Source organism: Grampus griseus (genome assembly GCF_964374135.1).
Source record: "Grampus griseus genome assembly, chromosome: 18".
Lineage (NCBI taxonomy): Eukaryota > Metazoa > Chordata > Mammalia > Artiodactyla > Delphinidae > Grampus > Grampus griseus.
The window spans coordinates 71,957,565-71,985,125 of NC_139012.1; the positions used below are offsets into that span (position 1 = coordinate 71,957,565).

Here is a 27,561-nt window from a genome sequence, read left to right on the forward strand (position 1 = left end):
TGTCACTTGTCTTTAACTTTGCTTACAACAGAAGCTCCAGAGAGGAAACGATCTGATCCTGACTTTAAAATAACTATGCAAACTAAAAACAGAAAACATTCTATTTTTAGAATATTCTATATAAAATATTTAAATATTCTATAATAAAACCCCATAGCATATAATATACTTAATGGTAACTTTCTGAAGACATTTAGTTTGAGGTTGGGATCAGGGCATGGATGTCCATCATTACTACATCTTTTCAAGGCTGTCGTGGAGGACTTAGCAAATGTAGGCAAGGCAAGCAAATCAATCATATACAAGTTGCAAGAAATAAAACTGTCATTATTCATGAATGATATGAGTGTGAACATAAAAAATCCAAAATAATAAATTATTAGTGCTAGAGAGTTTATCAAAGTTTCTGTAAAATCAATTTAATTTCTATATATCATCTACAATTAGAAAGTGAAATGTTTAAAAAATACTTTTACTATAGCATCAACTGTGTCATATTTAGGAATACATCGAACAAAAGCCTGCAAGACATTTATGTAAAGTATATAAAATTACTGATAGACATTAAAGACCTAAATAAATGGAGTTAATTCTCTCAAACTGGGGAATTCCCTGGGGGTCCAATGGTAAAGAATCCGCCTTCCAATGCAGGGGATGCGGGTTCGATCCCTGGTCGGGGAACTAAGATTCCACATGCCACCGGGGCAACTAAGCCCGCGTGCCACAACTACTGAGCTCGCGTGCCTCAATGAGACAGCTGTGTGCCGCAAACTACAGAGCCTATGTGCCCTGGAGTCCACGTGCCACGACTAGAGAGAACATCTGCATGCCACAACTAGAGAGAAGCCCAAGCACCACAACGAAGATCCCATGGGCCGCAACTAAGACCCGACACGGCCAAAAAAATAAAGGAAATAAATAAATAAAAATAAATAAATATTTTTTTAAAAAAACAGCCTTATATATATATAATTGAAAAGCTGACATTAAAAAGAAAAAGACCTAAATAAATGGAGTTAATTCTTTTCTCAAATTGATCTATGGGTTCACAGCAATTCCAATGAGAATCCAGGAGTGTACGTGTATATGTATGTACGTGTGCGTAGAAACGGATAAGCTGTTTCTCCAAGGCATATGGTGACGATAAAGGACAGGAAGGAACACAAGGTGAGAGAACTGTTTACCTGTATATCAGGACTTATGATAATGATACAATAATTCAGAAAGTTCAGAAAAATACAGATACACACGGACATTTGCTTTAGGACCAAGTGGCACTGCAGAGCAGTAGTGGGAGTTAGTCACCTCTAAGTAGATTACGGATCTAAAGATTAAAGGTGAAACAATAGAGTTTCTGGAAGATAATATAGGAGAAAAAACATCACTTTAGGGTAGGATTTTAAGGGAAATAAACAAAATATGAAAGCATTAATCATAAAAGATAGCTAAATTAGACTATATTAAAATTCAGAACTTCTGTTAACCCAAAAATAAAAATAAAACAAAGTCACCATTAAGAATATGTAGAGGCTGGGCTTCCCTGGTGGCACAGTGGTTGAGAGTCCGCCTGCCGATGTAGGGGACACGGGTTCATGCCCGGGTCTGGGAGGATCCCACATGCCGCGGAGCAGCTGGGCCCGTGAGCCATGGCCGCTGAGCCTGCGCGTCCGGAGCCTGTGCTCCGCAATGGGAGAGGCCACAACAGTGAGAGGCCCGTGTACCGCAAAAAAAAAAGAAATGCATGCACATGTACACCAAGAGACTCAGACAGACAGCAATATTCACAGAAACATTACTTATAAGAGCCCCAAACTGGAAACAATACAAACGTCCTTGAAAAAAATAAGGTGGATAAAAATTGTGGTATATTTATCAATGGTATACTATATAATATTGAAAATGAAAAGTCATTCAAAGTGATTTCAGACCAAGCATAGCCAGTGAGCAGTTCTCCTTTACTTCTTTTTTTTTTTAACATCTTTATTGGAGTATAATTGCTTTACAATGGTGTGTTAGTTTCTGCTTTATGACAAAGTGAATCAGCTATACATATACATATATCCCCATATCTCCTCCCTCTTGAGTCTCCCTCCCACCCTCCCTACCTCACTCCTCTACGTGGACACAAAGCACCGAGCTGATCTCCCTGTGCTATGTGGCTGCTTCCCACTAGCTATCTATTTTACATTTGGTAATGTATATATGTCCATGCCACTCTCTCACTTCGTCCCAGTATACCCTTCCCACTCCCTGTGTCCTCAAGTCCATTCTCTACATCTGCGTCTTTATTCCTGTCCTGCCCCTAGGTTCATCAGAACCTTTTTTTTTTTTTTAAGATTCCATATGTATGTGTTAGCATACGGTATTTGTTTTTCTCTTTCTGACTTACTTCACTCTATATGACAGACTCTAGGTCCATCCACCTCACTACAAATGACTCAATTTCATTTCTTTTTATGGCTGAGTAATATTCCACTGTATATATGTGCCACATCTTCTTTATCCATTCATCTGTCGATGGACACTTAGGTTGCTTCCGTGTCCTGGCTATTGTAAATAGAGCTGCAATGAACATTGTGGTACATGACTCTTTTTGAATTATGGTCTTCTCAGCATATATACCCAGTAGTGGGATTGCTGGGTCGTATGGTAGTTCTAGTTTTAGTTTTGTAAGGAACCTCCATCCTGTTCTCCATAGTGGCTGTATCAAATTACATTCCCACCAACAGTGCAAGAGGGTTCCCTTTTCTCCACACCCTCTCCAACACTGTTTCTAGACTTTTTGATGACAGCCATTCTGACTGGTGTGAGGTGATACCTCATTGTAGTTTAGATTTGCATTTCTCTAATGATTAGTGATGTTGAGCATCCTTTCATGTGTTTGTTGGCAATCTGTATATCTTCTTTGGAGGAATGTCTATTTAGGTCTTCTGCCCATTTTGGGATTGGGTTGTTTGTTTTTTTGATATTGAGCTGCATGAGCTGCTTGTAAATTTTGGAGATTAATCCTTTGTCAGTTGCTTCATTTGCAAATATTTTCTCCCATTCTGAGGGCTGTATTTTTGTCATTTGTTTTCTTTTGCTGTGCAAAAGCTTTGAAGTTTCATTAGGTCCCATTTGTCTATTTTTGTTTTTACTTCCATTCCTCTAGGAGGTGGGTCAGAAAGGATCTTGTTGTGATTTATGTCATAGAGGGTTCTACCTATGTTTTCCTCTAAGAGTTTTATAGTGTCTGGCCTTACATTTAGGTCTTTAATCCATTTTGAGTTTATTTTTGTGTATGGTGTTAGGTACTGTTCTAATTTCATTCTTTTACATGTAGCTGTCCAGTTTTCCCAGCACCACTTACTGAAGAGGCTGTCTTTTCTCCATTGTATATTCTTGCCTCCTTTGTCAAAAACAAGGTGACCATATGTGCGTGGGTTTATCTCTGGGCTTTCTATCCTGTTCCATTGATTTATATTTCTGTTTTTGTGCCAGTACCATACTGTCTTGATTATGGTAGCTTTGTAATATAGTCTGAAGTCTGGGAGTCTGATTCCTCCAGCTCTGTTTTTCTTTCTCAAGATTGCTTTGGCTATTCAGGGTCTTTTGTGTTTCCATACAAATTGTGAAATTTTTTGTTCTAGTTCTGTGAAAAATGCCAGTGGTAGTTTGATAGGGATTGCATTGAATCTGTAGATTGCTTTGGGTAGTAGTCATTTTCACAATGTTGATTCTTCCAATCCAAGAACATGCTATATCTCTCCATCTGTTTGTAACATCTTTAATTTCTTGTGTACTCAGCAAAACCACTGTGTCGTTGGTTTACTAATTTCTTATTTCTTAAGGAGGGAGTGTTAATTAGCAACAAGACTACTTTATACCTAAACTTGTGTATTAATTATACTTTTTTGAATTTTACTGTCTACTTAGTCAGTATATTGATCATTAGATCAGCTATTCCCTTGCTGAATACTTAATTTGTCCTTATAACCCCCAAAAGTGAGAAAATAAGACTTCTCAGGTAGTATTAACATGTCAAATAATCCAAGTGAATCCAATTAACAATCCTGGTATGCACAAAGAGTATAACAAGGAATTAGCATCCCTTACAGAAAAAAAAGCCTACTCATATTTTGATGTGCTAAGTGCAATTAACAGTGTTTCCAGAGGTGTGACCTATGGGGCAGATTCATCAGACCACCTAGAATGCTTCTTAAATGTACAGAGTCCCACACCGCACCCCAGACTTGTCAGATCTATGGGGGGGCTAGAGTCCTAGAATCTATTCCTTTACCATCATCACAAGTGATTCTTAGCAATTCAGTAATTGCACCTATGTTTGGCTATGGCTGAGAGGTTCTCTGGTATGCTGAAGGTCAAAGGCTTCAGAGGATCAGGGCTGTGACTTGAACACAGGTTGGCTCACCCCTAAATCTAGCATCCTTGCCACTCTGCTGCCTCTCCTATCCTAACCCCTTCATGATTTCAAATCTCTGGTGTGTATGCCCTTTCACGTCCAGTCTCTGATTAAGCAAAATCTGAAGAATTAAAAACTACCTTCTTTTCTGAGCTTTGGGTCAAAGATGATCTATTGTGAGCAAATCCTAAATATGCTTCCCACAACATTTACTTTTCCAAAGATAGAGAAGACTGTTACTATGTTTTTTCACTGGAATATTCAGTTTATTGAAGAGAGAATCTCCACAGAACGTGAACAGAGAAAAAGCTGCTGTTGTGAGAGGAGCTAAGCCCACTTGGTTGACAGGAGCCTAGATTGGATGAGCAGTTAGATCTGGCTCCCATGCCTGTTTGAGAAAGTGGCTGAATGCAGCCTGACCAGCAGAGGCTGGGACCCACGTGAAGCTACCTGCTGGGACAGAGCCCCTAACAATGCATGGGGGATGAAATGCCTCTGCTGACCACCTGAGGTTGTGATTTGAATATTGCCCCTTGCCCATGGCCAGTAGGGAAAGCAGTGGTGGTACCTCTGCAAACTGAGCATGAGATTTGGAACTGGATCACCCACAAGGTAAAATCCCTGAGATACTCATAAACTATGGCTCAGAACTGAACACTCCAGTGGACTCTGTTGAGGCAATTCTGAGACCACTCATAGGGAGACATGTGCAGGAGAAAAACCCCTCCAACTTCATGAAAACGTCCAGGCCTCCAAAAAAGAAAGAATTCATACCTGGGGAACTGGGAGATAACATTATCTTCCCCTTATCAAACATATTCTATTAACACAGAACTTCCCTGGGCAAAAAAAAAGTGATATACCACTGATGAGAACAATATTTATTGCAACCTTAGTTTTTTTCTATACACACACAACATCTAGAATTATAGGGATGAAGAATTGATGCATGTGAACAAAGCACTTAAAAATGTTTCCTCTAATTCCACTATGATTTCTTTTTAATTAATTAATTAATTTTTGGCTGCGTTGGATCTTCATTGCTGTGCATGTGCTTTTTCTAGTTGTGGCGAGGAGGGGCCACCCCTCGTTGCAGTGCACGGGCTTCTTATTGCAGTGGCTTCTCCTGTTGCGGAGCATGGGCTCTAGGGGCACAGGCTTCATTAGTTGTGGTGCGTGGGCTCAGTACTTGTGGCACACGGGCTCTAGAGCGTAGGCTCAGGACTTGTGCCGCACGGGCTTAGTTGCTCCGTGGCATGTGGGCTCTTCCCCGAACAGGGCTCGCACCCGTGTCCTCCGCACTGGCAGGCGGACTCTCAACCACTGCGCCACCAGGGACGCCCTCCACTATGATTTCTTATATAAACCAAGCACATTCATTTTGCCAGATGAATGGTAAGTGACATTTTTACCAAACGAGGAAACCAAGCTGTTTTGGTTCTCAAACATACATATACTCCTAAAAAGTCTGTGCACTTATCATCATATAACTATGTACACAAAAACTATTCTTAGTTGATTGAATTTTATTCAAGCCACAACTTCTTAGGACGAATGTGCCATTTTTCAACGTCAGCTTATTTGAAGCAACATCCCCATTTTCGTCTTTAAAATTCAGGTGACAGCCAATTTTGTCACTTCAAGTGAGAGTCCTTAAAAATCTTTTATTGCATCTGGTCACATTCATTCACAGTAAGATGAACAAATGAATAAACATCTGTTGTGAGATGTATTTAGTTAGTGCCTTTAGAGATAACTTATCTCAAATGGCCTTAACTTCTGGGTTTCTGATATTTTTCCTCTGCCCTCACAGCAGGCTCCATTCAGCCCTGAAGCAGGTGAGTTTCTTTTTCATTAGTGGTGCTGCTTTGGCCTCTCAGTATGACTGTCCTGCAATATAATTGATTTTCACAGCTATCGGCAGCATGGATATAATTGTGTGAAATTAAAATTTAGTTCAAAAACGTTTTCTTAAGTCACAGCATCCAAGTCGAACGGACATTACTGAGAAAGGACCAAGACGAGATTTGAACTAGTCCATTAGGGGGCAGTCAAATACTGTTCACGTCCAAATGCTGCTCCAGCCCTGCTTTTGATGACTACCTTTTTCAAGGTTAGCAAATTATTTGAATAAGTAGCAACTGGTAGTTATCCAGTAGCATTCTCAATACTTCATGCTTTCAGTTTCCCATATAAGCCCATGTTTTTTGGTCTGCAATACTGTTCATAATTAGTCCATAAAAAACTTTTTTTTGGAGGGAGTTTGAAGCTGGTTAACAAGGATACCCAGTGAATAAATGGATGATAAAATACATGAAAAAAGTGATAATAAGACATGTTATCTTTACTTATCAATTAATGTCTGTAGCTTAAGATGGTTGTAACATTTATTCATTAGGCATGCAAGGGTGATCATGGCCAGAAGAGAAAAGACAATCATATAATTGTTAACTTTTCCCTTTGTTTAGATCTGGTCTAAGAATCTATCACAAATATTCATTTAAATTTAAAAAGCAATTTTTACTCTTACATAATTCTAAATGACTTTTCTTTGTTTACGATAAAGAGCCTTACTGCTTTAACTGTATAATTTTAACTGCTTTAACTAATTTAACTCTAATTTTATTGTGAAAAAGAAAAAAATTTTGTTAATATATATAGCAAATTATTATTTTTATAAGTAGGAATAAGATACCAAAGCATTGGTTAACATATCTAACTTTGAAAATAAATGATTTTAAATATAAATTATCAATTGAAAATAATATAAAATTAGAAAGTAAAAATTTCCAGGGAATTACAATCAAATATCAGATTGATACTATGGATTTTAAATATGACATTTACTTAGAAATAAAAAAAATCATGTTTAAAATTTCTTTCCTTCTTTTTTTTTTTTTATTTTATTTTTTTGCCGTACGCAGGTCTCTCACTCTTGTGGCCTCTCCCGTTGCGGCGCACAGGCTCCGGACACGCAGGCTCAGCGGCCATGGCTCAGCCATGGCTCACGGGCCCAGCCGCTCCGCGGCATGTGGGATCTTCCCAGACCGAGGCAGGAACCCGTGTCCCCTGCATCGGCGGGCAGACTCTCAACCACGGCGCCACCAGGGAAACCCTCTTTTCTTCTTTTTTTTAAAGAACACCATTACTTTGTGGTAAATCTTGAAACATTATTTTAGTAATAGATATTTTTCTTCTCATAAAGATTTTGTTTTTCTAAGGCAAATCAATTAGATGCATTACCATAAGCAAAAGTAGTTAAAACTGGTTAACTATAGTTACAGTCTTGTACATTAAAGAATTTTTTAAGGGCATAGATAACCTCTATGAAATGTGTTGAATCCAAGAACCTATTTTGTAACTGTCTATCCTTAAAAATCATAAAGAAATGAATATTATAAATGTGCATAGCGCATTAACTTCTGAGGGAAGAAGACCTTGTATCAAGAGTAGACTGCTTTCTACAACTGTATTACCTGCAAAATGAGTTCATAGATTGTTTCTCCTTAGATAACACTTAAGTTTTCATGTAAGAAAGATTAAAATATAAGACAAAAATCATGTTACATGTATTAAAATATTTTAAAATAATTTGCAACAAAGTTTTAGTATTTCAAATTCAAACAAATTTAAATATTAAAAAATCTTTTATCTGTTAGAAGTTCTTAAATCACTGCTCATAAATACTGCATTTTATTTCAATATTTAAAATATTCAGTTGACTTCATTTAATAAAATTAAACATTTTAAAAACCTAAAACGAATTTCTCAGAAAAGAAAAATAATTTTGAATTCTAACTTTAGTGTCAGAGGTTTATCAAAAGTCTTTAAGCAAGACTATGAACTTAAATACATTTTAAAATAATAATAATAAACCCAACATGCCTTGGGTATGATGAATAGATTATTTACAAGTGGACATGCTCATAACAAAACAAGTCTATATTTTTCTTTAAAACCAGGGGAAGATTAAATTTTATTTTATTTTTTCAGCTTTACAATAAAAATACTGCCAACTTGAAAATGAGCATTTTGGCTAAAATGAAAAGTTTAAAAATAAAAAACAGAAAATAGAATTATCTGAATAGGTAACTTTTGTCCATTTTTAATTATTTTATTTTACATAGGTTTGCTCTTAGGGAGAGATACTGATTTTTAGATTTGCCTTCGGCTTTGCAGGTCCCAGTTTAACTATGTTAACAACGAAACATAGCAACTAACAATTATATAAAATTTATGAACAGATTTCAACAGGTTGAAATTTCATAAGGCAAAATTTTAAGTTATTAATTGTCATACATTTTTTCAAATACTAAAAAAAATTTCTCCATTATAACTGATTTCTTCAACATTGTTTTTTAAAGCTATCTTATTACAATTTTAACAACATTTAAAGGCAAGTTTCCATGAAAAATTTGTTGCATCTAGAAATTGCTAGGATAGGACTATAGGCAACTAGTGATAATGACAATGCAAACTGGATGTCTGTTTATCAAACACTGCAATGAGTGTATTAAAAATATGATAGAACCAAGTAGAAGTATTCTGTTCTTTTGGAATTGCACTCATTCAAGCAAGAAAGCAGTAGCCTTACCTTTGACATCCATCAGAATGATGAAATGAAGTAGAAGGAACATTGCAATCAATCTGCGGCTGAAGAGACGCTTAATACCAGAAAAATAACAACGAGTTCACAGCAATTGAGTTGTTAGATGTATGCTCCTTAACCTCAGAAGGAGTTCTGATATAGTAACTTCAGTGCCTCCCCTGTGTCTGAGCATGCTCAACAGCTAGAACTTTACTGGCACGAGAGGAGACGGTCTTTGTCACTATGCAGCCTATCTTTTTCATTCTTTCTTTTTTGGTTTCATTTTATTTTAAATCTACAGTTGTATTCTGGGTCATTAATTTATTATAGTATGCACAGAGAGACATATATAAGACTCTGGTATTATTAGATAAGAAACATTTTTTAAAATCACTCTAAAAATATGTTCCCCTTAGAGCATGTAGTACAATTTGCTCTTAATTTAAATCCAAACATATACAGAAATTCTCAAATAGAAAGGGATATAGATTTACACTGAAAAGGTGACGAAACTTTTTGCAAGCGTATTTTTCATGCAATAAAAAAGCGACAAAAAAACTACTCACTGGCAAATACGTGAAGAACTCCTACTTCCATTCAAATGCACTTAAATGCTTTCAAATGACATACAGAAAGTAATAACTAAAATATACGGCCCTGTGTTTAATAGTTACTTATTGTAAGACATTCACACAATTTTTTTTTTTTTTGTGGTACGCAAGCCTCTCACTGTTGTGGCCTCTCCCGTTGCGGAGCACAGGCTCCGGACGCACAGGCTCAGCGGCCATGGCTCACGGGCCCAGCTGCTCAGCGGCATGTGGGATCTTCCCGGACCGGGGCACGAACCCGTGTCCCCTGCATCGGCAGGTGGACTCTCAACCACTGCGCCACCAGGGAAGCCCTCACACAATATTTTAAACTTCATTTACTTCCTCTATAATCATATTCTTTTTTTAAAATGGATAATTTTATTCTTGCTTTCAATCCCATGTTGCATACCTATTAGAAAATATTAATTATAATTCAGTTCTTACATCCTGAAAGCAGCTTTTAAAACAGCATAGTTAGTGCAAGTTAAAGTATAGAAAGGGACTTTGGTTGTAGGATTCAGTTGATCCTAGTGTAATGATAAAGAGTCTACAAAAGGACATTGTAGAATTTTGTTGTCTATGAAATTCTGAGAAATGTCTATGTAGACATATGAAACATTTTGTAGTTCTGATTTGGACATAGGATTTTGTAAGGGAATGATACAGGTTCTCTTATATGTTGTTATTAATCATAGCAACACTGAAACAGCACTGAAAAACTATCCTGTGACAAATGGCTATTGTCATCACAAATCATAAGAGATGGGGTTTTCATTGCTCTTGCTTTCATTCCAGCCTTTGATAGAATAAAGATTCAAAGGGAATTTCAAATAGAAAATATTTTATTTATCACATAATGTAGTTAGTTCTTTTCTCTTTTAAGAAGTGAGCTAAATTCCCTAAGACTTTTTCCAGATACATTTAGATGTGTTCTCATCTTATTTTTCAAACCAAAAGAGAAAGCAACAAAGAAAATAAAGGAAAAACAATGAAAAGAAGTATTTCAAGGTTTTTTCTTATATTTCAAGCACCTTTTTTTCTTCATTAACCTCGAGGTCTTTTTGGATAAAATTTGCCTTAGTTCATGTAAAAAAAATTCAGAGTGATCAGTTTTTCTTACATTTTGTGTTCTACTAACAAGATGATGGGTGCTAGTTTCTGGTACTGAAACTTTAAGCATGAATTTTTAAGTGCAATTAAATACCATGAATTGCCCATCACAAGTTTATTTGAAGTTTAAATATATACTCCATGAAAACACAATTTTTGGAGAAAGAAGAAATGTCAAGATTTCAAAGAACTTAATTTCGATTTCTTCGTGAATATTAAGCCTTAGAAATAGATTTAAATTGTTAAAAAGTTGAATCACCATCCCTTTGTGTTAAGCTTTTCAAAGTTAATCTTTGAAATATTAACATAAAAAATTCAGAACTCCATAATTATAAATAATAGTTAAGAACATGTTAGGCTCATTCATTACTGGTTTCTAAAGACGGAGAGTGCAAGTACTGAAACGTGTTTCATTTAATACGTTTTAACTTTGATTTACTTAGTATGAGTATCCAGCATTTGAACTGAAGCCCAAATGGTTAAAAGGTACACAAGGATATAATATATGTGTTTAAATAAGGGTGAATGGATTTACTCTTTCCTTGGAGACACAGTTGGTAAGGAAGCTCCAGAGAGGGCTTCATGCAGAGCTGAGAGGAAGACTTGTACAAACTGATTCATCCCTGGATATTAACTTCAAATTTGCACAAGTGTATTTTATTGATCCTTGCCTGAATCAGTTTATTCCTTCATTCCAATCTCCTGTGGGTAGCACTCATATTTTTGGCAATAACAGTATAAAAGCTCATATTAATATAATATTTAATAAATAGCATAATTCAATAGAATTCTCGCTAATTCAAGGGAATTTATTTACTGAAATGACTAATTACCTAGTTTAATAGTGGGGGGGCGGGGTTGGCAGAGAGGTAGGGGCATTTTCTTAGCCTCTACTGTAACTTTTATTCACATCTTAGAAGCCATTGTTACATATAAAGTTCTGAAATCCAGAACATAATTTAAATATGGTCAGAAAACCCTGATATTAACTCACTTTCAGAAGTGTGTGATTGTTTTTCATATAAGCTATAAGTTACTATCTTGCTAAATCAATATTTTCAATCAAGATATTTGGTAAACACTCACACTGTATAGGCTTGTTAAATGCCTCTTATTTCCACAGTCTCTAGTCTTTCATTCACAAAACCTATGCATTAGCTGTTTAGTATCACTTTCTGTTTTGAGGGAAAGGACATACGATAGTCAATGAAGGAATTATATTAATAGATAAGATTTTCTCCAAAAAGATAAATTATAGAATAATAAATATAAGAATCCCACGCTCATGATATTAGGCCAACAATGGCAATGTTCACTTGAATAGCCTCCATATATGAAGCTATAGTAAAACCTTAGATATTCAGCTATACCAGCTAAGTATTTGTGATTATGTTAACCTTTCTTCATGAGATTATATCATTAACTCGTCATTCAGTAAGACTGATATTTTGAGTAACCTTTTCAGCAATGGTAGCAGACTTATTTGCACTCTGTAGACAGAGCAAACCTAACTGAATCACATAATCTCATTAGCATAGAGTGCAGTCAATTAAGCAAACCAGTCCTGATATAGGGTCCATTTTGAGAGGGGAAGTGTCAGTTAGGTGTTCTAACTCTGATATTTTACATTTAAAATAATTTAAGTCATGCTCCATTTATCTGGGAATTTCAACTCTTGGCAAGCTCAGTGATTAGGAGCATAGCTACAAACACAGAGTAAAAAATATCACCAAGACATCCACTCCCGGAAGGATGGTAGATTAGATACTCTGAAAAAGCCTTCTTGCTTGAAAATAATAGCTCCTGCATAAAACAATTTTCACTGCATTTCTGGAGTGTTAAAAATGAGAAGAATTAAGTCTAAAGGAAAAGCGCAAGACAAAACAAAAACAAAATGCTGAAACGGCAATGCAGAACAGTAAACAAGTAAACAGTAAACAAACATAAAAGGCAAGACGTGCCTGCAAACAAATGCGGATATCAAGTTTTAGACCAACTTTCAGACAAAGCCTGTGTCAGTGGCAAGGTCTCAGGGCTCAGCCTCTGCCTCCCCAGAGGATTAAGCTGAGCAATGTCAAAGAGGCACCCTGTAGCACCGTGAAATAGAAACACAAACTCTGTAGAAAACATCCTTAATTTAGTTCCTTAGGGTTTACCCAGATTAACATCAACCAAATATAGGCTCATTATCAAAGATCAACCAAGCACACTTGGGTGACACTTAGCAGAAATAAAAGCAATGGATTTAGAACCCCAAGAACTTCAAATATTGACATTATCAGTTATGGAATATAAAATGTTTACAGGAAGAAATACATGGAATCACAAAAATGAGTAAGAAATCATTCAAAAGAACCAAAGAGAATTTTCAGACACGAACAACATATTTGTGGAACTTAAGAACTCAATGGATGGGTAAAAGTAGTCATTAAGACATAGTTGAGGAAAAAAGTTGTAGATTGGAATAAAGAGGTAAAGAAATTATCCAGAATGTAGTACAGATAAACAGGGAATGAACAAAATTAAAGAAGTTAAGAGTTAGGAGGAAAGAGTGAAAAGTTTCAACATACAGCTAATTAGAGTCCCAGAAGGAGTGAATTGTGAGAATATTTGGGGGACATCATGACTAAGAATTTTCTAGAAATGATAAAATATAAAATTTACAGATATAGGAAGAACAATTTCTAGTAGGCAGTGCAAATAAAAATAAATCCACATCTGGACATTTGGAGTTGAAATTGGGCAATATCAAATACACAGAGAAGGCTTTAAAGGAAAGCAGAGAGAAAAAACAGGTGAGCTACAAAGGGAAAATTAGAATACTAGCAGACTTCTCAGCAACAATGAGGGAAGCCAGCATAGGTGCAATAGCATTTAAATTCTGAGAGAAAATGACTGGCAACTAAAAACCATGTTCCTAGGAAAACTATATTTTAAAGGGAGCAAAAGATATATTAAAAAGTTAAGTAAGAACTCAAATGAAGGATACAGATAAGAGGTTAAATGGCCTTTCAGAGAAGGGAACAATCTGTTTGAGATGCAAAGACCATTAGATGAAACCTGTGCTCTGCACATCTTGAATATAACGGATTGAGAGATTAAGAAGTCATGTCAGCTATTCTACAGAGGTATTAAGATACTCTCAAGTCAGGCTGATGGCAGAAGGAAGTAAAGCAGATTCTTGTACCTGAGTGAGACTGAGAGAATACAAACAGCCCACACAAACAGCCCACACATACAGGGCCAGACCAAAAAGAGGACAGTTACTCAAAAAGCATATGAGAGATATCGTGGTACATTAGATTAGCATTCCCGATTATTCCACTTTCTGTAAAAGGATTATGCGCTCCCACTTTTTGCCACGTGACTTGGCAGTACCTCTTATAGGTAGTGTATATTTCTCTGCTGCATTGCCTTTTGCCTTTGTTGTGAGACTGATTTTGACCAATGAAATGTGACTAGATGTAGCACGTGCCACGTTCCAGTAGAGGCTTTAAACCTGCTTGTGTGGTGCGGCTGGGTTCCCCCCGCACTCCCTAGCCAGAACGAGAGTCACGTGCAGCATGCTTGAACCTGAGTCCAGCCAAGCCCAGAAGAGCCACAGATGACCCGCAGGCCCGTGACCAAGGCATACATGTTTACTGTTGTAAGCCACTGAGACTTCTATCTTATTGCTGCTGTTTTGGTTGCCACAACAAACCCTAACTCAGACAGATGGATCTGGAAGTCATTGGTCCTGATCTTAGTTTTTCAGGACAAAAACTGAGGATATTGGGTTAGCAGCATGTGCTACATATATGGAATAAATTAGTGTACAAATTCTGTTTTTATTTGAAGAAATTTTCTTCTTTTGGAATGTCTTTTACATTATATATTATTCCCAAGTTTCTTAGAGTAAATTATTCAGGTATTACTTGCAGAGGTGACATTCCCTTCATTATTCACAAAATCATTCCTAAAGTTACTAAGTTCTTTTGTTTTTCTGAAATTCTGTATAATATGACTGAGCTTAAATAAACAAATAGGTGCTATTTTCTAGTGCATCTGTACCGTGGTCTCTAATTGCCTTCATTTTAAAGCTTCAGGTAACAAAATAAATTAGAACACTATTTGGTGAATGTTTTAATTTTCAGGTCTGTGTACTGAGTTTACCCTGAATGAACGGAACTTTATTTATAAAATACAATCATGTATATTGCTGAGTAATGATCTTGGATGTAAAGTGAAAAGCCACATATCATTTTTATCTAAATTCTTCTCGCATTCATTATGCCAGCCCTTCGTTTTATAGGATCATAGAAACACAAACCTGGCAGAGCCTACCAATGCCCTCAAATCAGCCCGAATGTTCGTGACGGCCATTATTCTCATCCTGTTCTCTTATTTTGCCTTTTGCTTGAGTATGAACACTGATCTGTGCACTGCTTCTTCATTCTATAATTTTACATTCTGACAGCTGGATGCAGTATCCAGATAAGTGCCCCAATTGTTGGCCTCAGATGGGAGAGTGAGCGGAAGACCCTAAATAAGTAATAAACCGGTTAATTTCTGGATAGCAGAGTTAACACTGTTCACCTTTGAGCACCTCTTTGTTAACTCATGATGGATATTTTCATTTCATTTGTGGACTTATTCATTCAACAAACCTTTACTGAGTTTACTTATGTTGGAGCTGAAGAGTGGGAGGGGTGTGGCCTTACAGAGGGTGGACTGAACGGGGCTGTGGGAGGATGCCCAATGCTTTCGTGGAACAGGGACAAGCTTAGGAAGTGCTTTTTAAGCCATGGGAAGAAACGTAGACTTTATGTGGCAGGAAAGGGAGAGTTGTTGAGAAGCTTTAACCAAATAGAAGGGGGAGTGGGCTGGCCACTGTGTGGAGGGTATGCTGGAGAGGACACAGTCTGGAAGCAGGAGGGCCCATTAGATCCACTGCAGTAGCCCAGGAAGGCACGGACCAAGACAGAAGGAACAGAGAAGAGGGAACAAATCTAAGATATACTTAGGAGGTAAAATTGAAGGGATATGGTGAGCAATGGAAGGAAGGGAGAGAAAGATGCCTCAGGTGATTCTCACATCTCTAAACTGAGCCACTGGGTAACAGACCCAGGAGGAGGAGTGTTTTATCAGAGACAATGTTGACTGAATATTTCCATGTGCTGGACCTGAGGGTCCTGAGGCACATCCAGATAGCAATGTCTAGCCAACAGTTGGAAACAGAAGTTAGAATTCAGGAAAGAGGTAAGGTGTGGGAAACAAGGAGTCTCGTTCATAGAATAACTACCTAAAATACTTTAAAACAAAGAGATTGAAAAGCTACAATTAAAATTTTTAATCATATAGTTGCTATACATATATATAAGAAGATATTCATTAGAAGCTTTACTTAAAAGTCATTAAAATTCTAAGGCACTAGAGCTACACACAGCTAATTTCAGATTACCATCTAATGAACATTCATTATAGGACTAGTATACCTGGTTTCCATTTGGGTAAACCAAAGTAAAAGATCTACGGAAAAAAAAATGACAATATCACAGGGAGTAGGTGACGTCATTATATGTACACATGGATATTCCAAGCACATATGCAGAAAATAGTTAGATCCTGTCAATACAATGGTACTGGATTTTAGAATGCACACTTAAGGCACATAAAACTGACGAATAGGAGTAAACACTAAACTTCGTGAAAATATCGAAAAGTTTTATGTTGTGGGATCTGATACAGCAGCTAACTTCAGAATCAAGTTGATGAATCCAAATAAGTAGGGCCAAGCACAGGGCTAGATAAAGGTTAAAATCCTCTATTAAATCACAGAGCTGTCCCTGAGGCAGATGCATGTAAGGATGACTTCTCTAGGTATTTTAGGAGTCCCCTGAGCTCCGATAAGAACCAAGGGAGCGCAAAGAGACTCTGGAAGGCAGCCTGGATAGGAGCTGAGGTGAGAGAGAGAGAAAGAGAAATGATTTCACTGGCTAGTGCCAACAGTGGCCTAAAGTTCTTATGTGAGTCAGGCAGCATAGCAGGCTGCCTAGAATCAATACTTTCTTCCTGTCCACATGCCTCTGTAGGCTTAAGACATCTCCCATTCTTTTAGTCATATTTAACATATATATGTGTGTGTGTATACACACACAGACACACATATGACATAGGAAGATGGTAGAGGGAGGGGATGCTTCATCAGAGTACAGTATTTGAAAAGCAAACAGGCCAAGAGGAAGGAAGTAGTAGAACAATTGATAACAAGAACTTATGAACTGAACATGTACACTGGAGAACAATGAAGAAGAATAGGCTAAAATAAAGAGATGTTTCCAAATGTCATAGCCATACTTAAGAGTAAGCCCATGGAAGAAAAGGGAAAATCCAGAATTGTATACTTATATACATTTTTTTCTTTTCTGCTCCGGAAAGCTCAGAGAATGAAAAAGCTCCCAAAAATATGTTGATAATAATTACAGTTTTTGTTCATCTCACATCTGGTAGTGTTATTTTTCTATTCGAGACAGTTAATAACCAGTTATTCTGGAAGTCACACAACCATACCAGGCAGGATCATATACAGACAACTGCTAACAGAACAACAATCCAAGGCTCAGCAATAAACAGCAGTTTTCCCAGCAGTGGCCTGGATGCTGATTTTTGAGGAAGGCCAAAGCTTACATCATCACAGACTACTATGACATTTACATGAACTGGTGCTCAAGAAATATTTAGCTCTCCTATAAAATTTCCCCAAAAAACTCCTATAAAATTTTCCAAAGAATTTTGACTTTCTTATAGCAGAGTTCTTTTGTCATTTCCTTATCTTTATGTTGTTCAATTTTTACCTTCAGTTTTTTGCTGTTGAAGTTTTTCAGAAAAAAATCTGAAACTCAAATTATAATTCTGTAACTATTACCAAATGTAGCAATGAAGTCGCCAGTGGATATAACAGATACATACAGGAAATCCCTAAAAAATTAAAACAGAATATGCAACTGTGTTTCTTATAAAATGGAGATATTTGATTTCTAAGACTTTCCCAGGACAGACCTCTGGGTCCTAAATGAGCTCATGGTCTGAACAGAGCACTCTGTAAAACACTATCTTCCCAGGGGAAAATCACTTCTAACTCATTCTTCTATTATACGCAATGTAAACCAAAATGTTGTGTACAATAACAGGTATATATTTATATATTTTAACTTTACTGAGTTGTAGATTATATACAATAAAAATTTTAAAAAATATAGCCTATATACCAATTTTGTGTATGTATTTATATAAATTTTAACTCTTACATTTAAGTTTAAAAGACCAGAAAATTGTTACAGTCTAGGATTATGGAGATGCACTGAATATGCTGGATGGTAAATATTATAGAGGGCTTTAATTTTTTTGGCATGAAGGCTTTGGGCTTGATGCAGCAGGTGACAAGAAGCTGTTTGTGGCCACTGAGCAGGAGAAGCGTGTGTGGGAAGTTATGTTTTGGGGAGACAGGTCAAGCAGTGGTGTGAACGATGGAACAGGGTTAAGAGGGAGAGACCAGAAAATAGGAGAGCAATTTGGAAAAAAGATAAAATTAGATCTGTATCTCACATTGAACATCAGAATTAACTCCAAATGGATTAGAGCTCAAAAGGTTAAAGATGAAAGCACACAAGCACTAGAAGACAACATGAATTCTTCTTTAAGGTATAAGGAAAGACTTTCTAACTATGAATCAAAATGCAAAGGTAATAAAAGAAAAAAAATATATATATATGCTTACTACTGGTGCTTTCTCATGGGAACCCTCACTGTTGTGTTAGCTCATTGCCTACTAGAATGCTGGGTGATGTGCTGGTCTTTCTGTTAAATGTATTGGGCCAGGGTTTCATTTATCTACTGTGGCTCTATTAGAATGAGAAGCAGCTGCTCTGTGATTTTAGGTCTTCCTTTACTAGAAGTAGGGTACGAAAAACTACAATAGCAGAGTGCTCTGCTCTCAGAGGTCTTCCATCGTTTGCTTTTTTCTTCCAAGCAGCACTTTCTTCCTTTTCTCCGCCTCTGACTAGCCCTTGTATCATATTTAGGGGTTCACCTGTTAGACCCCTACATAATGGTGTAAAAGAAAAATTTAACCATCTCTCACATAAAATAATTCTGGAAAGTTGGTTGTCCAGGCTGGCTTGGTAGATTCGCTATGTCAACAAGGGCTCATGCCACACCGAGAATAGGAGATGCAGTCTTTCATTCCAGGTGGAAACGTGCAAACGAAAAAGCAGGGCTAAGTTACTAGGAAGGAAGGAGAGAGGGATGTTGCAATGGTCAACTTGCAATCTCTAAAGCACCCTTCCTTAGCTTGCAGGTCTTAGGAAACCTCTTTTAGGACGCTTTTTTTTTTTTAAAAAATTAATTTTTATTGGAGTATGGTTGCTTTACAATGTTGTGTTAGCCTCCACTGCACAACAAAATGAATCAGCCATACACATACAGAGATCCCCTCCCTTCTGGACTTCCCTCCCATTTAGGTTACCACAGTGTTAGGAGGCTTTTTATATAGTAATTCGTGTCTGTTCACTTTACCACTATATTCAATAGCAAAGACTATTACTTCATCATCATTTTATCCTGAGTTCTTATCACAGTCCTTGTCATATACATATGTATAATGTTGAATTATATTGCTTGAACAACTCCTGCCACTTCTACCCATGGCTTTATCGTGTCATTGGAAATTATAGTCCCTAAATTAAATAGAAAGAGCTTTTCTAAGGAGGGAAGGGTTTACTATATTTGTTAAAGAGCTCATTTACCTGAAGAAGAGACTCTGTGATCTAAACGGCTGACGGTCCATGCTTGCCCAGTAAAGTCCCCATTAGCCGTGAAGTGGGGACCTCACAGAGAGACATGTGGCGTGCCATATTGTTCTCGCTCACTCCCGCTCTTCTACCCGAGGGCCCCGTCTGCACTTTGGACAGGTGAATTCTTCCCATAAATGGTGACCCATGTTTCTAGCTTCTACTGGTGCACCAGTTTTATACCTTGTTCTTGTTTTCATGACTATTTTAAAGACAGGTTGGTAGGAGGCAAATCAGGGGCCACTAGCTGGGTTCTATTTTATTACAGAGATCCCACATTATAGAATTTCCATGGGAACTGTCTTGTCAAAAAAAAAAAAATCTTGCCAAAACTTCAGATTCTTAATGTATAACAGAATCTTGAAATAGCTGCATTCCCAACAATAGTATCTGTAAAATACATGTCTTTCCATTGAGTCAATAAGACCCATTGATTTTCATTATAAAACCAAAAATACATTTCTCTAGAAAACATTTGGCCCTAAAATATCAGGAAAACCATGTTTCATGATACAGCATATCCTTTAATTTATATAAAGAAAGATTTTGCAGTTCCAGTAAAATAAATAAATAAATGCAAATAAACTCTAATAATATATATATTTTAAATCTACACAATTCTTTTTCTTGTTTTGCTTAAAGCTCTAAATGGTAAATAATATGAAGTTTACACTTTTGCTAAATTAGAAAGTTGCAGCTTTGTAAAACTCTTTCTCCAATATTTTAAAGCAGAATATATTTCATCTTTCCTTGGTTTGCATTCTCAGACATGTTTTCTGTCCCTTTCAGGAGCCACTGCTAACAGAACACTACAGAAATAGAGGAGGATATGTGTATGTAGTATGTGTGTATGTATGAGGGAGAGAGAGAGAGAGAGAGAGAGAGAGAGGAGGAGAGTGAAAGGGAGGGGGAGGGGAGAGAGAATCCTCCGAGTCTGAGTCTGAAAAAACTGGAAGAGCAAAATAGTGTTAACAATCCAGAAAGTCTGGCCATTGAATAAACCAAAAAACCTCATTTGCTGAAATAAGCACTGAGACTCTGATAAGTCGGCGGAGTCTGTCTTTAGCATATGTTGAAGTAGTTCTGTAGCTTAAAAACTGTCTAAGTACTAAGTTTAGCAAATTGAATCTGTTGGATTTTATAACAGGCACCAATTATGTATTTGAATAATTATATATTCAATTATATTGAATAATTGAACACTTTTCAGTTAACGTGTCTTAGGAATATAAACAGGTTGGCATTCCATAAATACGTAACTTTTGATTAGGATCATGAAACTCTGAACACAGAACATGATCACATATTGTATAATATTTGTTGGAGAAACATGTTGGATTACTTTGGATTTGGCAAATCTCCAGCCCATGGGCCAAATCTGGCTTCAACTCTAGTTCGTCTGAATCTTGACAAGTATCCCCCGTGTGAGTGTGGGCCTCACAGCGGCTTCTGCAGCCCTCAGGGCAATTTTATTGCTGGGATTATTCAAATTTGAGAAGAGTCTGTGAAGGTTTAATGATGCTTTGGGAGACCAATGAACTGCAGATTTTAACTCAACAAAATGTTGAAGGACAGAAGGTTCAGCTTCCAGGTAACAGCACCTTAGGCAGCACAGCTTTAGAGAAGAGCAGTCCACCCTGGACTCCCTCTGGTCCAGAAACCACAGGGCTTCTCCTTTGCTGCTGTTGTTTATTATTCCTTCCTTCTTCCTCCCCCTCTTCCTTTTTAGTGTTGGTCCAGGTGCAGAGTAGACTCTCAGTAAACGTTTGCTGATTGTGTAAAGGGGGGAATATTTCCTTCATCAATCTTTCTCTTTAATCTCTGTTTCTCACCACCTCTCATCGCCTTCTTTTTCGTTTTCTTTTTCACTGTTTCCTTCATTTAAATTAATACAACATGGAGCTCAAATACATTTAGATTCCAATGGTTTTAGTTCCATAAAAGAATTTATTTGCTGAAAAGAATTTTAGGATTTATGTACTCCATGAGTAAAGTGATAAATTGACTGTTTTATAGTTCTCAGAAAAGAAAAAGAGATTATTTTTAAATCTTGGTTGATTTCTCTCTTTGACATTATAAGTTGAGAGAAAAAAATTATTTTATTGCTCTTAACTACTTGATGAACTAACTAAACATCATTATTAGAAAAGCACCAAAAATGATTTTAAGAGAGCAGCATTGAAGTAAGCAAAACTTGCTTTGCTTCTTTTCCCAAGTTACTAGGCTCTAAAAGGTTTACTTTAAACACTCAGGATCATTGTTTTTAAGCTTAACCACGTTACATAAATCAAGAACAGGTATGTCCTAACGAAAAGATACTTAATTACAATTAGAAAAAATGCTTTGACACAAGTATTATCTTAGAATATTCCTCCTTTGAGGTGTCTTCCCTATAGTTCATTTCCTAACTTGAGATGGTATATGTGTGCCACACAGTGGACTGGGACTCCCTTGGGAGGTCACTGCAAATGGGGTAGGAGTGATGACGGGGCTGGGGCTGATGTTGGGAATGGAGGATCCCTGGAGTTGAATTACTGATGGAGACAAAGCAAAGCTGGGAAACCTGCAACCCTGTTTTCCTTTGGCCGCTTCATGCTTCCTTGACTCCAGCCACTCAGTCTACCTTAATGCTTTTCAAATGCATCCATGATTTTTCACCTACAACCTCTGCTCACATACTGTTCTCCCTGCCTGCAGTGGTTGCCTAGGAGTCTATGTTTGTCCAAATACATATAATGTGTCCTTCAAGACCTGATAAAAGTCCCACTGCCTTCTCATCAAAACTCTTCCAAATTTCCCAGCTCACAGAGATTTCTCCCTCTTCTCAATTTCTGAGGCAGTTTTTGTTCACAATATATAATTTATTGCTGCCTATATAGTGTGGTGACATTATTTGCTCTTTTGGGTAGATGTTCTCATTCGTCTTCTAAGTTCTAAGCTCTTCAGTGGCAGAGATCTTGATGTCCATGGTGCATTAAAGTGAGTCGGTTATAGTAATTCCTCCGTAATTATCTGCTCACTGTAATATAAAAGGTATGCCTGATCTCAAGTTTGAAGAATCAAAGTGGGAGACTTTCCCCTACTCTTGGGAGCTTTGTTCTTATGAGCAGTAAATGAGATAATACATTTCAACCATGGTTTATTAGCCTTGTTATTTTATGACCTCCTCAAATACTGGCTTTTATGAGAAACGCCTGACTTTTCAATTCGGTTTTAACGTGATCCCTTTTCTAATTAGTAATTCAGTTATATAACAATAAATACAATAACTGATAATATTTCACTTCCATAGGCCACTTTATACTTTGCAAAGTGTCTTTACAGACCTCGTTGAATCTTCGTAACAACTCTGAAATAGGCAGGATTAATATTTTTCACCCCATTTTTTTATCAGGTGACAAATTCAGGCTGACAGACTTCAAATGGCTTCCTCAAGGTCACTTCAGCACTGCCCATGTATCTCAGCTCCTTGTCTAATGCACTTGCCCCACTTTAAAGATTCTCGTTTAGGATTATTTCCCAATGGTGGTGAGAAAAGACGCATGACTTCCGTTTGCTCTGTCAGCTTGGCAGAATTGAAATCTCAAGCTTCTTTTGTGGCTGAGTTAACCTAGAGCAATAAAACTCTGGGAAACAGGGCGATGCTGTCCAAACCCATAGCAGTTCAAGTTGAAGCAGAACGCCAACTTAGCCATTTTTAATGAGGAAAATGATTGCCAGGATGTTGACAGGGAATATCAACACATTCTCCCTCCTAGTAGTGCAGCCTATTTTGGAAACCAAATACCAATCCATTCTATCTGAATAGAGATTTTTATAGTTACCAAAGCACTTTTAAATACCTATTGTCAGTTGATCGCCCCATCATCCTTCAGTGTGAAGCAGAACAGATATGATTATCCCCCTTCTCATTCTATAGCAGGAAATGGGGTTGCTGGCAGGCTCCCTGAGGGGAGAAGTCCTACAGATCTTCCTTAAGACCACCCAACAGGTCTTCCTTAAGACCTTCCCCCTTCTGGGGAAGGGACACACAAGGGCAGGGAACCTTAAATGTATTATGGAGTTTCTTGTAATTAATTCTTGTTCTTCCCCAAAGTCTTCACTTTCCCTTGTGACTAGTTGTAAAATAATTGTGAAAACAAAAAAGGAGATCTTTGAAAAAGAGGATGAATGGGTAAGACAGGCACTGCTGAAATTGAGATCGGGACAAACCTTTTGTGAAATAATAGGAAATAAATATCTATTGGCTTCCGTCCCTGGTTCCTGATAACGTTTGTTCCTCGATGCTGGTTCTTGACACAAAGCTCCTAAATCCCTTGTAATCTCCTCGTGATAAGAATGTCTTTTGTTCTAATGAGGTGACTTTTGATGGATTCCTGGATTGGGGCTGGTCACCAGAAAGACCAAGCCATGATCAGAAGCTTGGAACTTTCAGGCCCACCTCCCATTCTCGGGAGAAGCGAGAGCGGCTGGCAACTGAGTAAATAAATGATCAAACCTTCATAAAAGAATCCCTAAGAGTGCAGGGTTCAGAGAAACTTCTAGGTTGGTGAACACATCTACAAGCTGGGGGAAGACGCACTCCAACTCTACAGGGACAGAAGCTCCTGTGCTCAGGACCCTTCCAGACCTCGCCCGATGTAACACTTCTCTCCTGTTGTTCATCTGTATCCACTGAAATATCCTTTGTAATAAATCAGCAGTAGTAAGTAAACTGTTTCCCTGAGTTCTGTGAGCTGCTTACGCATATTACTGAACCCAAGGAGAGGGTCATGGGAACCTCTAATTTTAGCCAAGAAGGACATAAATGGTGGGCAACCTGAGGACTCAACCCTCGTGATGGGCATCTGAAGGAGGGGGCGGTGATAACTCTGCTTAGTGTTAGATATAACACTAAACTGATAACTCTGTGATAACTCTGTTTAGTGTTAGAAATGAATGGAATTGTAGGACACCCAGCTGGTGTGGGAGAATCAGTGGGTGTGGGAACAAAGCCCCACCCCTGGCGTATTATGAACGTGAGAACTGAGGAAAACTGTGCTTTTCATAGACACCTTTGTGCCCCTTTCTCAGAAATCAAACAGCTCATTTAGAAGCAAGATCGCAAGCTTGGTTTCAGGCTTCAAAATTGGTTGACTTGTTTACAAACCACCTGGGGGTAGGAATGGGGATGGCAAGGACCCAGGAAACATGCTAAGTGTCAAGCTCAGAGAAAATTTTGCTAAATTAAGGATATATTTCATTCTAGCTTATTCTTAATATTGAAAAATTAAAACAGTAATATTTTAGCCCAAATATTCTCACAGGTAATTGGTCTCCATTGAGAGTATCTTTCTTTTTCATACATATTTTAAAATTGAGGTATAATTGACGTATAACATTGTATTACTTTCAGGTGTACAACATAACAATTTGATATTTGTATATATTGTGAAACTATCACCACAATAAGTCTACTTATCCCTCACCATGTATAGTTACAAAATTTGGTTTTCCTGTGATAAAAACTTTAAAGGTTTACTGTCTCAGCAGCTTGCAAATATACAACACAGTATTATTAACCATAGTCATCATGGTGTACATGTCCATGACTTATTTATTTTATAATTGGAGATTTGTACCTTTTGACACCTTTACCCATTTCAACCCTTACTCCCTCCCTGTCTCTGGCAACTACCGATCTGTTTTCTGTATCTATGAGCTTGGTTTCTTTGTTTTTGTTTTAAACTTCACATATTAGTGAGATTATATGGTACTTGCCTCTCTCTGACTTACTTCATTTAGCATACCTTCAAGGTCCAAACATGTTGTAAAACTTGGCAAGATTTCATTCTTTTTTTTGGATGAATATATTCCATTTTATATATACATATATACCACATTTTCTTTATTCATTCATCCACTGGTGGTCACTTAGGTTCTTTCCATGTCTTGGCTATTGTAAGTAAAACTGCAATGGACATGGGGGTGCATATAACTTTTTGAATTATTGTTTTCTTTGAATAAATGCCCCGATGTGAATTGCTAGATTACATGGTAGTTCTATTTTTAATTTTTTGAGGAAACTCCATGCTGTTTTCCACAGTGGTTGCACCAATTTACATTCCCACCAACAGTGCACAAGAGATCCTTTTTCTTCACATTCTCCCTAACACTTGTCATTTCTTGTCTTTTTTATAGTAGTCATTTTAATAGGTGTGAGACGATATTTCATTGTGGTTTTTGATTTGCATTTCCTTGAAGATTAGTGATGTTGAGCATCTTTTTACATACATATTGGTCATTTGAATGTCCTCTTTGGAAAAATGTCTATACAGACCCTCTGCCCATTTTCTAATCGAATTTTTTTTCCTATTGAGTTGAAGGAGTTCTTTATATATTTTGGATATTAGCCCCTTATTAGATATAGGATTTGCAAATATGCAAATGTTGACTCTTCCAATCCAAGAACATGGTATATCTCTCCATCTATTTGTATCATCTTTAATTGCTTTCATCAGTGTCTTATAATTTTCTGCATACAGGTCTTCAGTCTCCTTAGGTAGGTTTATTCCTAGATATTTAATTCTTTTTGTTGCAATGGTAAATGGGAGTGTTTCCTTAATTTCACTTTCAGATTTTTCATCATTAGTGTATAGGAATGCTAGAGATTTCTGTGCATTAATTTTGTATCCTGCTACTTTACCAAATTCATTGATTAGCTCTAGTAGTTTTCTGGTAGCATCTTTAGGATTCTCTCTATATAGTATCATGTCACCTGCAAACAGTGTCAGCTTTACTTCTTCTTTTCCAATTTGGATTCCTTTTATTTCTTTTTCTTCTCTGATTGCTGTGGCTAAAACTTCCAAAATTATGTTGAATAATAGTGGTGAGAGTGGGCAACCTTGTCTTGTTCCTGATCTTAGTGGAAATGCTTTCAGTTTTTCACCATTGGGGACGATGTTGGCTGTGGGTTTGTCATATATGGCCTTTATTATTTTGAGGAAAGTTCCCTCTATGCCTACTTTCTGGAGGGTTTTTATCATAAATGGGTGTTGAATTTTGTCGAAAACTTTCTCTGCATCTATTGAGATGATCATATGGTTTTTTTCCTTTAATTTGTTAATATGGTGTATCACATTGATTGATTTGCATATATTGAAGAATCCTTGCATTCCTGGGATAAAAGCCACTTGATCATGGTGTATGATCCTTTTAATGTGCTGTTGGATTCTGTTTGCTAGTATTTTGTTGAGGATTTTTTGCATCTGTGATCCTCAGGGATATTGGTCTGCAGTTTTCTTTCTTTGTAACATCTTTGTCTGATTTTGGTATCAGGGTGATGGTGGCCTCGTAGAATGAATTTGGGAGTGTTCCTCCCTCTGCTATAGTTTGGAAGAGTTTGAGAAGGATAGGTGTCAGCTCTTCTCTAAATGTTTGATAGAATTCGCCTGTGAAGCCATCTGGTCCTGGGCTTTTGTTTGTTGGAAGATTTTTAATCACAGTTTCAATTTCAGTGCTTGTGATTGGTCTGCTCATATTTTCTATTTCTTCCTGGTTCAGTCTCAGAAGGCTGTGCATTTCTAAGAATCTGTCCATTTCTTCCAGGTTGTCCATTTTATTGGCATAGAGTTGCTTGTAGTAATCTCCCATGTTCTTATGTATTCCTGCAATGTCAGTTGTTACTTCTCCTTTTTCATTTCTAATTCTGTTGATTTGAGTCTTCTCCCCTTTTTTCTTAATGAGTCTGGCTAATGGTTTATCAATTTTGTTTAGCTTCTCAAAGAACCAGCTTTTAGTTTTATTGATCTTTGCTACTGTTTCCTTCATTTCCTTTTCATTTATTTCTGATCTGATCTTTATGATTTCTTTCCTTCTGCTAACTTTGGGTTTTTTTGTTCTTTCCCTAATTCCTTTTGGTGTAAGGTTAGGTTGTTTGAGATGTTTCTTGTTTCTTGAGGTAGGATTGTATTGCTGTAAACTTCCCTCTTAGAACTGCTTTTGCTGCATCCCATAGGTTTTGGATCATCGTGTTTCCATTGTCATTTGTTTCTAGGTATTTTT

General features: G+C 37.1%; 1 protein-coding gene across 1 annotated transcript in view; it reads right to left on the reverse strand.

Annotated features, from left to right (window-relative positions):
• RXFP2 (relaxin family peptide receptor 2) overlaps positions 1-9,074 on the reverse strand; it is a gene marked incomplete at its 3' end in the record, with an annotated part of 61,528 nt that extends 52,454 nt beyond the window's left edge. The window contains exon 1 of the mRNA XM_082675831.1: positions 8,997-9,074. Coding sequence (XP_082531957.1) covers positions 8,997-9,039 — 43 coding nt within the window. The 5' untranslated portion in view covers positions 9,040-9,074. The remainder of the gene's footprint in view (positions 1-8,996) is intronic.
• Positions 9,075-27,561: the final 18,487 nt, after the last annotated feature.